Source organism: Carassius auratus, chromosome 40 (genome assembly GCF_003368295.1).
Source record: "Carassius auratus strain Wakin chromosome 40, ASM336829v1, whole genome shotgun sequence".
Taxonomy (NCBI): Eukaryota; Metazoa; Chordata; class Actinopteri; order Cypriniformes; family Cyprinidae; genus Carassius; species Carassius auratus.
In genome coordinates this window covers 4342725-4356382 of record NC_039282.1, presented here as the reverse complement: position 1 = coordinate 4356382, position 13658 = coordinate 4342725, and the positions used below count along the sequence as shown (strand labels likewise).

The window sequence follows — 13658 nt, the reverse complement described above, 5'->3', positions numbered from 1 at the left end:
TTTACCAGATTTGGATATTAGAAGCATATTAATGTGTTATGTGTAAGCCAGGTTAAAGAGATGGGTCTTTAATCTTAAACTGCAAGAGTGTGTCTGCCTCCCGAACAATGTTAGGTAGGTTATTCCAGAGTTTAGGCGCCAAATAGGAAAAGGATCTGCCGCCCACAGTTGATTTTTATATTTTAGGTATTATCAAATTGCCTGAGATTTGAGATCGCAGATGACATGGAGGATTATAATGTAACAAGAGCTAATTCAAATACTGAGGTGCTAAACCATTCAGGTTTGTATAAGTAATGAGCAATATTTTAAAATCTATACGATGTTTGATAGGGAGCCAGTGCAGTGTTGACAGGACCGGGCTAATGTGGTCATACATCCTGTTTCTAGTAAGAACTCTTGCCGCTGCATTTTGGACTACCTGGAGTTTGTTTAGTAAGCGTGCAGAACAACCACCCAATAAAGCATTACAATAATCTAACCTTGAGGTCATAAATGCATGGATTAACATTTCTGCATTTGACATTGAGGACATAAATAAGCCGTAATTTGGATATATTTTTGAGATGAAAAAATGCAGTTTTACAAATTCTAGAAACGTGGCTTTCTAAGGAAAGATTACTATGAAATAGCACACCTAGGTTCCTAACTGATGACAAAGAATTGACAGAGCAGCCATCAAGTCTTAGACCATGTTCTGTCTAAAGTAGGAGGTTTTTTTTTCAGAATTTAGCAGTAAGAAATTACGTCATCCAGTTTTTTTTATATCGACTATGGATTCCATTAGTTTTTCAAATTGATGTGTTTCACCGGGCCACAAAGAAATATATAGCTGAGTATCATCAGCATAACAGTGAAAGCTAACACCATGTTTCCTGATGATATCTCCCAAGGGTAATATGTAAACCGTGAAGAGTAGCTGCCCTAGTACTGAGCCTTGAGGTACTCCATACTGCACTTGTGATCGATATGATACCTCTTCATTCACTGCTATGAATTGATGGCGTCATATAAGTACAATTTAAACCATGCTAATGAACTTCCATTAATGCCAATAAAGTGTTCTAGTCTATGAAAAAGAATGTTGTGGTCAATAGTGTTGAACGCAGCACTAAGATCCAATAGCACTAACAGAGAGATACAACCTGAGATACAAAAATCCTGACTTGAAATCCTCACATATACCATTTTTCTCTTAGAAGGAATATAATTGTGAGGATACTACCTTTTCTAGTATCTTGGACAGAAAAGGGAGATTCGATATTGGTCTATAATTAACTAGTTCTTTGGGGTCAAGTTGTGGTTTTTTATGAGAGGCTTAATAACAGCCAGTTTGAAGGTTTTGGGGACATATCCTAATGACAATGAGGAATTAATAATAGTCAGAAGAGGATCTATGACTTCTGGAGGCACCTCTTTTAGGAGATTAGATGGAATAGGGACTAGCATACATGTTGTTGGTTTAGATTATTTTAAAAGTTTATACAATTCTTCCTCTCCTATAGTAGAGAATGACTGGAACTGTTCTTCAGGGTATCTATTGTGCACTCTGATGTGATACTGTAGCTGATGGCTGAATGATTAAAAATTTTATCTCTAATAGTATCTATTTTAGAAGTAGTTCATAAAGTCATTACTGCTGTGATGTTGGGAAATATCAACACTTGTTGATGCTTTATTTTTCATTAATTTAGCTACTGTTTTGAATAAATACCTGGGGTTATGTTTGTTTTCTTCTAAAAGAGAAAAAAGTAATCAGATCTAGCAGTTTTTAATGTTTTTTTGTAGGATAGGTTACGTTCCCGCCAAGCAATACGAAATACCTCTAGTTTTGTTTTCCTCCAACTGCGCTCCATTTTCCGGGCTGCTCTCTTAAGGGTTCGGTTATGCTCATTATACCATGGTGTAAGACTGTTTTCATTAACCTTCTACTTCCTCTCGGTTTCTTCGGCAGTGCGTCACTCCTTCCTTCCGGGTTTCAGCACCAGTGTAACAATGTAAAAAAATGTGGTTTATGATGAAATTTCTAAATTTTGAGTCATCATAATTAAGATTGCTTACAAACAATATTTAAAAAAAAATGTGAGCATATGCAGATTTTTTTGTCTGAAGGTAGGTGTTTCTACTGTACAAAATCATTACGCCTATGGAACGTCCCCAGGAAACAAAAACAAAAGTGTGTGTGTGTGTGCCTAAGACTGGCAATTCACTTCTGTTAGTGAGTAGAGCTCAAAACAGTATTTAATTTTCCAACTTATTTACATTTTGTAAAACATTTTACTTGAGGGTATGAACGTCATTGGCTAAGTAATGTAAAGCATTTTTATTGACAAATGAAACTACAGTAAATGTTTATTTTATAAAGTATGCTATGTATAATCACTGGTGCACTGGATATGTTTTGCCATGATTGTACATGTGTGTTTTTGTGAAAACAACGTTTATTCTTAGTTAATGAAAAACAAAAATATTAATTGAAAATGTGTTTTATAAGTTCGATAAACTTAATAAATAAATGTTGTAAATGATATGCTTTAGTAACATGCTATCATATTCTTTAAAATGGAGATAAGTTTTAGCCTGTAGTGTTTACATATGTGTGTGCTTGTTTTTATTCTAGTTTTTATGATTTATCAGAGCAACAATTTGTATAATGACACGAGTTTAACACTGATATAACAAAGGTAAATGTAGTTTATTAAATTATGAGTTCTCATAATTCAAATCACTTAAAAACAATGTTTTATTAAAAATGTTTGTATGCAAGAATATGTGTGATGGATAGGTGTACAGTTTGTATTGTAAAAAATCATTATGTCTATGGAATGTCATAATGGAATGTAGTAATACTCCAAATGTTTGTCACTATGAGTATGCTTTTTTAAATTAGAAATTATAAAACATGATGTATCTGAAAATTAGAAAGTTTATTGTGATGGGTAGCTTTAGGGGGTGATAGTGTATACAATTCATTAATATAATGTAAATATACATATATAAACATAATGTAGAAACTGCTTTGCAACAATTTCAATTAAATTTAATTATGTCAGTGTAAAGCCTCCATAAAACATTTGACATGTCGGGGGATAACCCTTACCATTTGGCCTGTTAAAATATATTTTTTTTCCCAATCCAGGTAAAATGTACAACATTTTTATATTTTAAGTGATGACAAAAACTAGCATAAATGTTTTGATTGGTTTTATATCATGTGTGATCACATAATTTATTTATTTATTTTAATTTAAAAGAATAGAATAAGAATAGAATAAGACGATTTAATGCACATGTGTGCATGAATGATACACAGAGTGTGAGAGAGGGGGAAGATAGAGATCTTTTCTAACTTAAACATTTCATTTGAAGATTCGTGATTGCACAAGGAAGACTTTCTCCTGGAAAATTTAAGGGTAATTTGATTTATTCATTGTTTTATCACCAATTTATTAATGGTCATGTTACCTATTTTATTAAAAAAAAATTATATATTAGATTATAAATGTGAGCACACACATATTATGATCTCCTGATCTGATATAACTGTTTATTAATTATTGACCATAAAACCAATTTCTTTCTCACATCTCCCACAGAGTGAGTGAGACACAAAAAAACCCTTTCCTTGGAATGCAACCGGACACCAGATGGGAAAAGCCATTCAAATCTACAAAAACATTCCTCAGGAGGTCATTCATCTCCTGTTAACGCTCTGAAAGAGTAACACATTTGTACAAACATTGTATGTCATCCCCAGAGGTCAAAGATTGACGCTGAAATTTTGCATATGATGGTTTTCACATTTGAAATATCATTAACAGGTCACGGGGTCAACACAACCTGGGTGGATTACGTGGGGGAGGGGAAAGGTCACAAAGGTCAAACTCATGAATCATTTTGACATAAGGTGCATCATAGGGACTACTGGGGTCTTATATATTTAGGCAGGGGGTTTAATGTTGTGACCGATTAGGCAATTTACACCTTATGTTTTAAGAAGACTATTGGCTCAGCCCCTGATGTTGGGAGAATCTAGTCACGCCCCTGCATGACATTAAAGCACCCACCCACTTATCTCTGATCAAACCCTTTAAAATCACTTGTGACATTGTTAAAAACAGGGTTTGGGAGTGACTGTTTAACTAAACTCTGCATCAATGGACTCAAGAACAATGTTTGTCTTATTATGGATGTTGCTGTCATCCCCCTCCTCTGGAATAAAACTAGATGGAAACGGTTATGTTGACATTATCATTGCAATCAGTTCAAGAGTACCACAGGATAACACGCTCATTGATAAAATCAAGGTGAATATGTTCTTCTTTCTTTTTTGTTTTGTTTTTGGTCCATTTAACACACTTAATGTGCATTAATGGTTTTAATGCAATTTGTTAAAAATTATATTTTGTTACAGATAAAAAAATTGATTAACTGTATTTGTGAATGAGCAAATTAAAGTATAATTACTTGTTTTTATGAATACATACACATTTTGAGTACTTTTCATTTTATCTTTTCAATTTCATTCTGACAGGACATGGTCACTGAAGGGTCGCTTTATCTTTATGAAGCATTAGATAAGAAGGTCTATTTCAAAGAAGCTACAATACTAGTCCCACCTCAGTGGAATAGTAAGGGTTTTACCAAGGCAAGAACAGAGTCCTATGGAAAGGTACAGAGAATTATGCCATTTTATATTACCTAAAAAATATTTACCTGTTTGATCGTTTCCATCACATTTGATATTGCTGACACAATTTCTGTCAAACACAGGCCAAAATAATAATTGATAATGCTAATCCAGCATACCGCGATGAACCCTACACTAATCAGTATGGAGAATGTGGAGCTGAGGGTCAGTACATTCATTTCACCCCAAACTTCGTCCGAGACACCACACTCATTAAGCCATACGGGTCAAAAGGTGAACATCTTTTGTTGTTTAAATTAACATTTAGTCAGGTTAATTCAGTAATCTGTTTTATTAGCAAGAATGTTTGTTTGTTTGCAGGAAGGGTCTTTGTGCATGAATGGGCTCATCTGAGATGGGGTGTGTATGATGAATACAGTGAAGAAAAGCCATTCTACTATTCTAATGGCAATATTGAAGCTACAAGGTTAGACACCTTCAAAAAAAAGAAAACATTTGATTAAAATTTCATTGGAAATTCTCTCAACCACTGATTTCCTGCTTATATTTAGGTGTAGTAAAAATATTGACGGTCAGTTTTCTGACATTGCTACAGGATCTCCATGCCGCATTGATCCACAAACCTCACTACCGACTAAGACTTGCAAGTTTTTTCCTAACAAATATCAAAACACAAAAAGTTCCATAATGTTCACACCTAGCCTGGATTCTGTAAGTATGGATTTTACATGTTCTAGAAAATGCAAAATTTTACTTGGATAACTCACAGTCTGTATGCAATATATAAAATAACTAATCCTTCAAAATATCTGGTTTCAGGTGAGCACATTTTGTCGTGAAAATGAACACAATTATGAAGCCCCAAACCTGCAAAATAAAAAATGTGGCAACAAAGCAACATGGACTGTGATATTTGAGGATTCTGTAGATAAAGACGCACTTCGTTCTCTCAAACCACTGCAGTCTTCTCCACCAGCACCAGCTTTCAAAGTTGTGCAGAGAATGCATCGGGTCGTTTGTCTCATACTTGATGTCTCAGGAAGCATGGAAGTATGCAAAAACGTTGACTGAACTTAAAATTGAAATGCTTAATAATGTAACCTTCAGTGTTCTGATATGAGATTAATCATTTTGAACCCCAAGGAAGCATAAAAGTGATATCACATCCATGTTCATTATTATTATTGTTGCACCCATTACTAGGGCTCTAGAATTCTTCGACTGCAACAGGCTGCCACACATTTCCTGCAGAATATTATTGAGGATCAAGCCAGTGTTGCAATGGTAACCTTTAGTACAGATGCTTCTACTCTGAGCAGCTTGACGACTATTGACAGTGACATCACAAGAGAACGTCTCGTCACTTTGTTGCCAAAAATAGCAAGTGGATCAACAAATATATGTAAAGGCCTCAATCTAGGATTACAGGTGCCATATTATTTGCATGATATATATATATATATATATATATATATATATATATATATATATATATATATATATATATATATATATATATACACATATAAAATGTGTGAAATATATGCTGTTTGATACATGCCAATGTTCTGTATTTCTGTTAAATTTAAAGGTACTTCAAAAGGACAATGGGGATGTGGTAGGAGATGAAATAATTTTTCTGACAGATGGTGAAGCCTCAGATGACCCTAAGAGTTGTGTTCCAAATGCAATTAATAGTGGCGCCATTATACACACAATTGCTTTGGGTAATAAAGCAGATAAAGCCCTGAGGGAAATGGCGTACAAAACTGGTAAGTTACAGTCACATACTGACTAATAGTGTCCCAAAAAGTACTGCAGGCCTAAGTGGACATTTAGGTCGCAGTTAAAATGTATGAATTACATTACTTTGCACCGGCATTTTTTAAACTGTTGGATGCACAACGTGCAAGAATGGTGTTGTTCATGGCATGAGCCATATTTAAATATTTCCCAAGTTTAAATATTTCCCCACTTACATATAATCAGATTGAGCAAATATTAAGTAAACTCCCCATATCCCCAAACTGGGATAAGAATAGTTAGGAGTAAGGAGAACAGGTGGAGGAGGGATAAAAAACTGTCATAAGACAGAAAGTAGTTGGCTGTATATTTACAATCATGCTCATTAAGTTGATTATCTGAACGTGCTCACCCATTTTTTTTTTTTATAATACATAATGTAAATATATTTCTGACGTGACGCACAAGCATTTCGCAAATCCTCACATACTTCACAGTGCACAAAATAAAATATATTACAACCTGCATAGATTGATTCACCAACAAACGACTCTTATGAACGTGGTTTGAACAAGCTTGCTAAATCCTTCCCTAAATTAACTTACAAAATCTGACATAGCGGCTAATGAATCAACATGACTCGCTCAACTGAACGGCAAGTTGTAACCTAAATGCATTTTTTGTTAGGCCTATTATACTTCTAGATTGAACTTACAAATGTAAAAGCGATTGGGAAAGCTAAACAAATAATGATAGTAAAAATTACAGAACTAAATTGAGCCATAAGGTATTAGTAACTTTTAACTAATTGATTGGATATCATTACATTTTTAAAAGTGAAAGTGACGTGACATTCAGCCAAGTATGGCTGAGTATGACCCATACTCAGAATTGAACCCATCCAAAGTGCACACACACAGAGCAGTGAACACACACACCTAAGTCATGTTATTGCCAGCCCGAGATTTGAACCCACAACCCTAGGGTTAGGAGTGAAACTCTCTAACCACTAGGACATGACTTCCCCCTAAATTCATTTACTTTTCATAAACAAGTATACACTGTTGAAATACCTTTTGCACAAAGAATGTAGGCTTTCTGAGTATGTTTAATATCCAATGTAAATTTATCATATGTTCTGTGTTGGATTTAGAGGGGAAATTTATCACAGCCAGTGATGACATTCTGTCTAATCAGCTACTGAATGGATTCTCCTCATTAACAGTACCAACAGGAGATCAAACAAAAGAACCAGTTCAGGTTTGTAAGCTTTTGTGCCTTGCCCATGGTAAATTACTTGAAGAATATTATTAATATTCTAATGTTTCATTTTTTATCACACCCTTAGTTAGACAGCTTGGGAGCAAAAACGTCTGATTGGTTCAATGGGACAGTACCAGTAGATCAGACTGTTGGTACCAGAACCAGCTTCACAATAACCTATGAAACAAACCTCCCTAACATTTACATAATGTCACCAAGGGGCTCAATCTACACTCAAATGCATATGCGTCATGACGAATCAACAAAAACAGTTACTTTAAAAGTTCCAGGAACTGCAGAGGTATGACAACCTGCTCAAGATTTCATTAACTTTCTTAAAACGAATCATTAATTATTCATATAATATCTGTTTGGTAGACTGGGGACTGGAAATACAGTATCAAAAGTCCAAAACTTCAGTCTCTGACTGTAACAGTAACGAGTCAAGCGGCACGTGCTGATGTTCCTCCTATTATGGTCAAAGCCCAAATGGACCAGAAGGTCAACGATGGCACTAAACCCATGACAGTGTTTGCTGAGGTTAGTCAGAATTACAGGCCTGTAATAAATGCTGAAGTGTGGGCTACACTGGAGCCTGATTCAGGACCTGCTCAAACATTACAACTCCTGGACAATGGAGCAGGTAAATTACCCATAACTCTTCCTCAAAGGATGCACTCCACTTTAGATTTACACTATATACTCAGAAGTGCTCAAATAAAACCATTGTTATTTTACAGGAGCTGATGCTTTCAAAGATGATGGCGTCTATTCCAGATATTTCACAAAGATGACAAATGGGAGAAGCAGCTTGAAAGTAAGAGTGAAGAATCAAGGTGGACAAACCAGGTTTACACTCCAAAAACGGGGTGGTGCTCCATATGTACCTGGATATGTGGTAAACGGTAACTATGAGACGCTGAAGGCAAACTACTCAAACATTTTCTTAACCAGTTTCTGCAGATGTACTGATGTGGCTCCTCTAATGTCAGGGGTGGTGGAGCTGAACCCTTTGAAACCTCCAGTTCCGGAGGAATCAATTGTAATCGGAAGCTTCTCCAGAACAGCCACCGGAGAGAGTTTTGAGGTTGTTCTTAAAAGCACAACTCCACTAAACTTCCCTCCCAACAGAATCACAGATCTGAGTGCTGAGATCCAGGAGGACACTGTGCTTCTCAGCTGGACGGCACCTGGAGAGGACCTCGACCAAGGCACAGGTAAAATATACAATTAATGCCAAATAGAAGTTATTTCAAAGCTAGCTCACAAAATGATATATCTTTCATAGGCTTTATAAGCTGTTTCTTTTCTTTTAAGCTAAATCCTACAAGATCATGTGGAGCTTTGACCTTAAGACGCTTCGATTCAACTTCAGCAATGCTCATGAAGTCAACATACCTGGCATCTCACCACAGGAGGCGGGATCGGTTGAACAACATTCATTCAATCTCAGTTTCCCAATCCAAAATGGCACCACAATCTTCTTTGCCGTTCAGTCCATGGACAAAGAACTTGTCAAATCTGAAATCTCCAACATTGCTCAAGCTTCAAAGATCCTCCCTCATTCAGAACCAACAGAACTGTTTGAGATAGACCCGAAAATTGTGCTCATTGCTGTTGCTGTTTGTTTGGCTGCTGTGGCGATTATTGCCATTGTTGGGATAACAACATGGGCGTTGAAACCAAAAAAACCTTAAGACCACAAACCCACATTAACATCTGATTCAAAGAAGATCTTTACATTTAAAGTTACTTTACTGAGCTGACTTTATTTGTATACCTTATGCTTACTGAAATATAAAATGCAAAATACAGTTTGGTAAAACTAAATTTGTATTGGAATTGCTTGTATTTTTTAATGGGATATAATTAAACTTCGACTGAGTTGATGGCAGCTGTTTAGTGTTTTTTTTATTTTTTTATTTTTTTTATTTAAGCTATCATCATGTGTACTGGTAATTAATTAATAAATAAATAGAAGCTTATATAACTTGATTAAAATGGTATAATGTACAAATTCTGACTGTACTGCCTTAAATCTCTGCACACTCTTGCATGAAAAATTCATTGAAGAAATGTCCTATCCTTTCCTATTTGATGAAGTAAAAATAAATAAACCAACAAAAAGTTTATAAGAGTACATTTTACAAGAAAATGCTATTCATGTGTACTTTAAAATTTCACATTGAATAAATTGTAACTTTAATAGTCTGTTAAATTTACCAGCAATTTCTGAGTGAAAGTTGTTTTTACATCTACAGTTTCTACATATAACTACATTTTGTTCAAATAAAATAAGTTAAAGAAATTTTATTTCAGTTCTTTAGAAAAAAATTAAATAAATTAATAACAGAATGATGTGAAAGCATACATTTGCTTATCCAAAAACAGTTGCTTTGCATGATACAAACTGAAAATATATAAAGTAATTAATTAATTAATGCCCACAGAAATGTTAGCATATATATTATTATGATATTATTATGATATTCCCTTCTGGATTTATAGATTGTATATTATATATAAGTTTGTACATTAGTTCATTTACTGTGTGTGTCTGACATACTAGTTATAAGGCGTGCACACATTCTTATCTGTTTTTGAACTTTTGTCAACCATGAAAAGTTTCACCATCTTCCACTTGACAAGTCATGTTTGTTGTCGTTAAGAGTTGCTCAATGAATTTGTAAGATTCCCTTAGATGGTCCAACCGAGTAATGCAGGTTTAAACATATCACTTGCTTTGTCTAGCAATGCCATGTTTGAGGATCATTGTGGAAAAATGAAGGAAATTTCTTTGCATGTCTTTATGGGTGGGCTGACTCTGGCATTTTGTTATTTCAGGGCCATTTGGGGCCAGTCATTGCATGATAATATGAGGACTTTAGATTAGATTAGATTAGATAAGATTCAACTTTATTGTCATTGCACATGTAAGGTACAAGGCATCGGAATGCAGTTAGCATCCAACCAGAAGTGCAATAAGCAGTAAGTACAGGATATACAGTGGCTACAATATGTAACAAATGTACAAAAAATATACAGATGGATTGTTGTAAAAGTGTGTACACTATAATTAGAAACTATGAACATAATTTATGGTGTCATTGGATCTCATTATATGATCATTCACTTTTATTGCGCTTTCTGCCAGTAATTATATTATATGGCAACTGTTCCGTCATGTCTAGATTTCAACCATAAAGTTATTAGACACAATAAACCCCACAGTAAGTAGTATAACCCAAGTTATACAATGAAAACATGATGTGGACAATGTGTGCCATTTGCATTAAGTGCATAATACTGAAAAGGATAGAATAAATAACTGTTATTTTATCGGTTTTAAATGTTGAAATAAGTTCAATGAAACTATAAAAACATGTTCAATGAATACATTACATTTATTTTATGTATTGTTTTAAAATGCAAAAGTGACTTTTAGGGCATTGCTAAAGGCTCAAATACAAGTTGTACTGCAATATGGATAAGTATTGTCAAGACCCAGCCTTTAATTAAACATTAAAATTCTTAGCACCACCAAGCTTAATTAAATGAAATATTATAACAATTCAAAATTCCTGTTTTCTATTTCAGTGCAAATGTAGTTTATTTCTTTGATATAAAGCTCAATTTTCAACATCATAACTCCAGTCTTCAGTGTCACATGATCATGATCAGAAATCATTCTAATACCCAGAGTCACATTTCATAGTATTATCAATGCTGTAAAGAGTTTTGGCGCTTAATATTTTTGTGGAAATAGTGATACACTTTCAGAATTCTAAGGAGGAATTCAAAACTCAGGATTCTTTGATAAATAGAAAGCTCAAAAGAAGATCAATCATTAAAAAAAAAAAAGTCTTTTTGTAATATAATACTAACTTTTGGTCAATTTCTTGTGTCCCTGCAAAATAAAAGAATTAAGCTTTTAAATCTTACAAAAACTGAGTTGTTTTTGTCGGTTGATGAAAGTCAGTTTATTACACCACAGTTTATACAAACTCATGCCTGATGATGTTAGGCCATAATTACTCAATAATTTGTGAGAAACTTTGCAACAGAGAAATTGCCACACTTCACATTTTTTGTGTGTGTCAATCACTAAAGTAAGAAAAAAGGTAAGTAAGATAGAAAGAAAGTAAAAGAAAGCATTAAGCTGGGACTCCAGAAATAAAGCGCACAAACACAGCATTCAGAATATGAGCCTATGACTTTCACAGTCGCCGTGATTTTGCCAAGACGTTCCTGGATCAACATGTTTTGTTGATCCTGGACCAAAATTATTGTCCAAAAATATAGACTAAGCCCAATCCTTACCACTAAACCTAACCCTTCTCATAGTTTATTCCTAAAATCAGTGGGAAATGATAGCTGATAAACAAGAGTGTAGAAGAACCTAACCCTGCTCTTAAGACTAAAACAGATATTTACGGAAAGGTTACATCTCTATTCTGATTGATTGATACAGCACATTGTTTATTCTATTTAATCAGTAAGACACAAAACTGACACAAGCAATTGTTTCCTAAATTTATAAAACCTTTTAACAAGAGTCTTCACAACAGCAGGTAAATTTGAGCAGCTATGAATAAGTTTCCCTAACAACACTTTTAAAATGTAACAAAGTAAAGACGTGCAAAATTAAGTGGAGGAGACGATTTTTAATTTAGTGTTGTATTGTCAATTGGTCTAGAATTCTTCCGATTTCCACTTATTGCAAGGCAAACAGACTACATGACTGTACGCTAAGCCCTCAGAAAACTGCCTAAAGAGGAACTCTGATCTTCTGTCACTGAAACTCTACACAAAATGAATCTGCAGGATTTCAGAAAAGCCCTCAAACAAACTGGGAGCCACAAACAATTTCCTACAGAGAACAAGAAAGACCAAAAGAATCCATGAAACTTGTGTGAATTAGCCAATAAAGATGGTGATTTCAGAGAAAACTATCTGGTGCCTCAAAAAAGCTTAGCTTGTTGTGTTGACTCGCCTGTAGCAGTGAATCACCATGTCATTGACAGGAACATGCTTGGTGGCAGAAGGGACCATCTCACTAAACTAAAACCAGCAAAACCAGATCAGATCAATCAGTAACTGTATATTTTTGGTGTTAAAAATATCCAAGATTGTCCATTCCATTTTCCAGCCTTTCATCATGATATGATTACATGGTGTTTCATATTTCATTTAAATAGTTCATACTGTAAAATAACTGCAGTAAAAAACCCAAATACCCGGTTGTTATGCTTTGCTTGTTCCAGACTTGCTGTGAAGTTGAAACACCTGCAGGGAACTCCAGCGTTTTACTAACTAACTTTACAAATTAACTGCGCCTTACTGTTAATTTTAGGAAATATGTTAAATAACACCTCATTTTTTTATTTATTTTACACCTCATTGTTAATTAACCCCTAATTTTAGTTTTTCGTTAAGTTGGTTTTAGATAGGACAGTTGGCATTAGTGTTGTATGAAGTGAATTCAATGGTATCAAACTAAACTGTATTCAAAATTAAAACTAAAACAGAAATTTGACAGTTAAAATATTTCTGTTTCAGGAGAAATGGGAAGCCGCTTCCGGTGCTGGATGCTCAGCCTTGAGGGCCAAATCGGGGATCCAGTCCACCTTTGTGAGAGGGCTGGCGTCTTTAACCTTCAGTACCAAGAGGAGGCAGCCTGCATGCTTGAATTCATCCAGAGGTAAGATATTGTCTGCCAACACCTGCATTTTTTTTCTGGCCTAGCTGTGGCTCAAGCATGACTTCGACAGGTCTGGTGGTGGGATTTGGCAATTAACTTTGATTTAGAAAGTTTTAGTGCAACTTACAATATTCACAGAGGCAAGAAGATAGTGCATGTTGAGGACAGTTCATGGACATTTGTTGTCTTTGTTGTGCTGTGTGAATTACTAGATTTTTAACCAATGTATAATTTTTCAGACGCTTTGTGGGTATAAACCCAGAAAAAGGGACAAAAGCTGCAAAGTGGGAAAAAAAGAAC

General features: G+C 34.7%; 1 protein-coding gene across 1 annotated transcript; it reads left to right on the top strand.

Moving 5' to 3' along the window:
* The first annotated feature begins 4100 nt into the window (after window positions 1-4100).
* On the top strand, window positions 4101-9674 carry LOC113058319 (calcium-activated chloride channel regulator 4A-like). Its single transcript, XM_026226093.1, has 14 exons — window positions 4101-4307; window positions 4535-4672; window positions 4774-4924; window positions 5012-5117; window positions 5203-5362; window positions 5471-5701; window positions 5855-6079; window positions 6243-6423; window positions 7548-7654; window positions 7743-7958; window positions 8036-8300; window positions 8398-8562; window positions 8650-8874; window positions 8975-9674. The coding sequence occupies exons 1-14, from the start codon at window positions 4158-4160 to the stop codon at window positions 9352-9354; spliced, it is 2700 nt and encodes an 899-aa protein (XP_026081878.1). The 5' UTR covers window positions 4101-4157; the 3' UTR covers window positions 9355-9674.
* Window positions 9675-13658: the final 3984 nt, after the last annotated feature.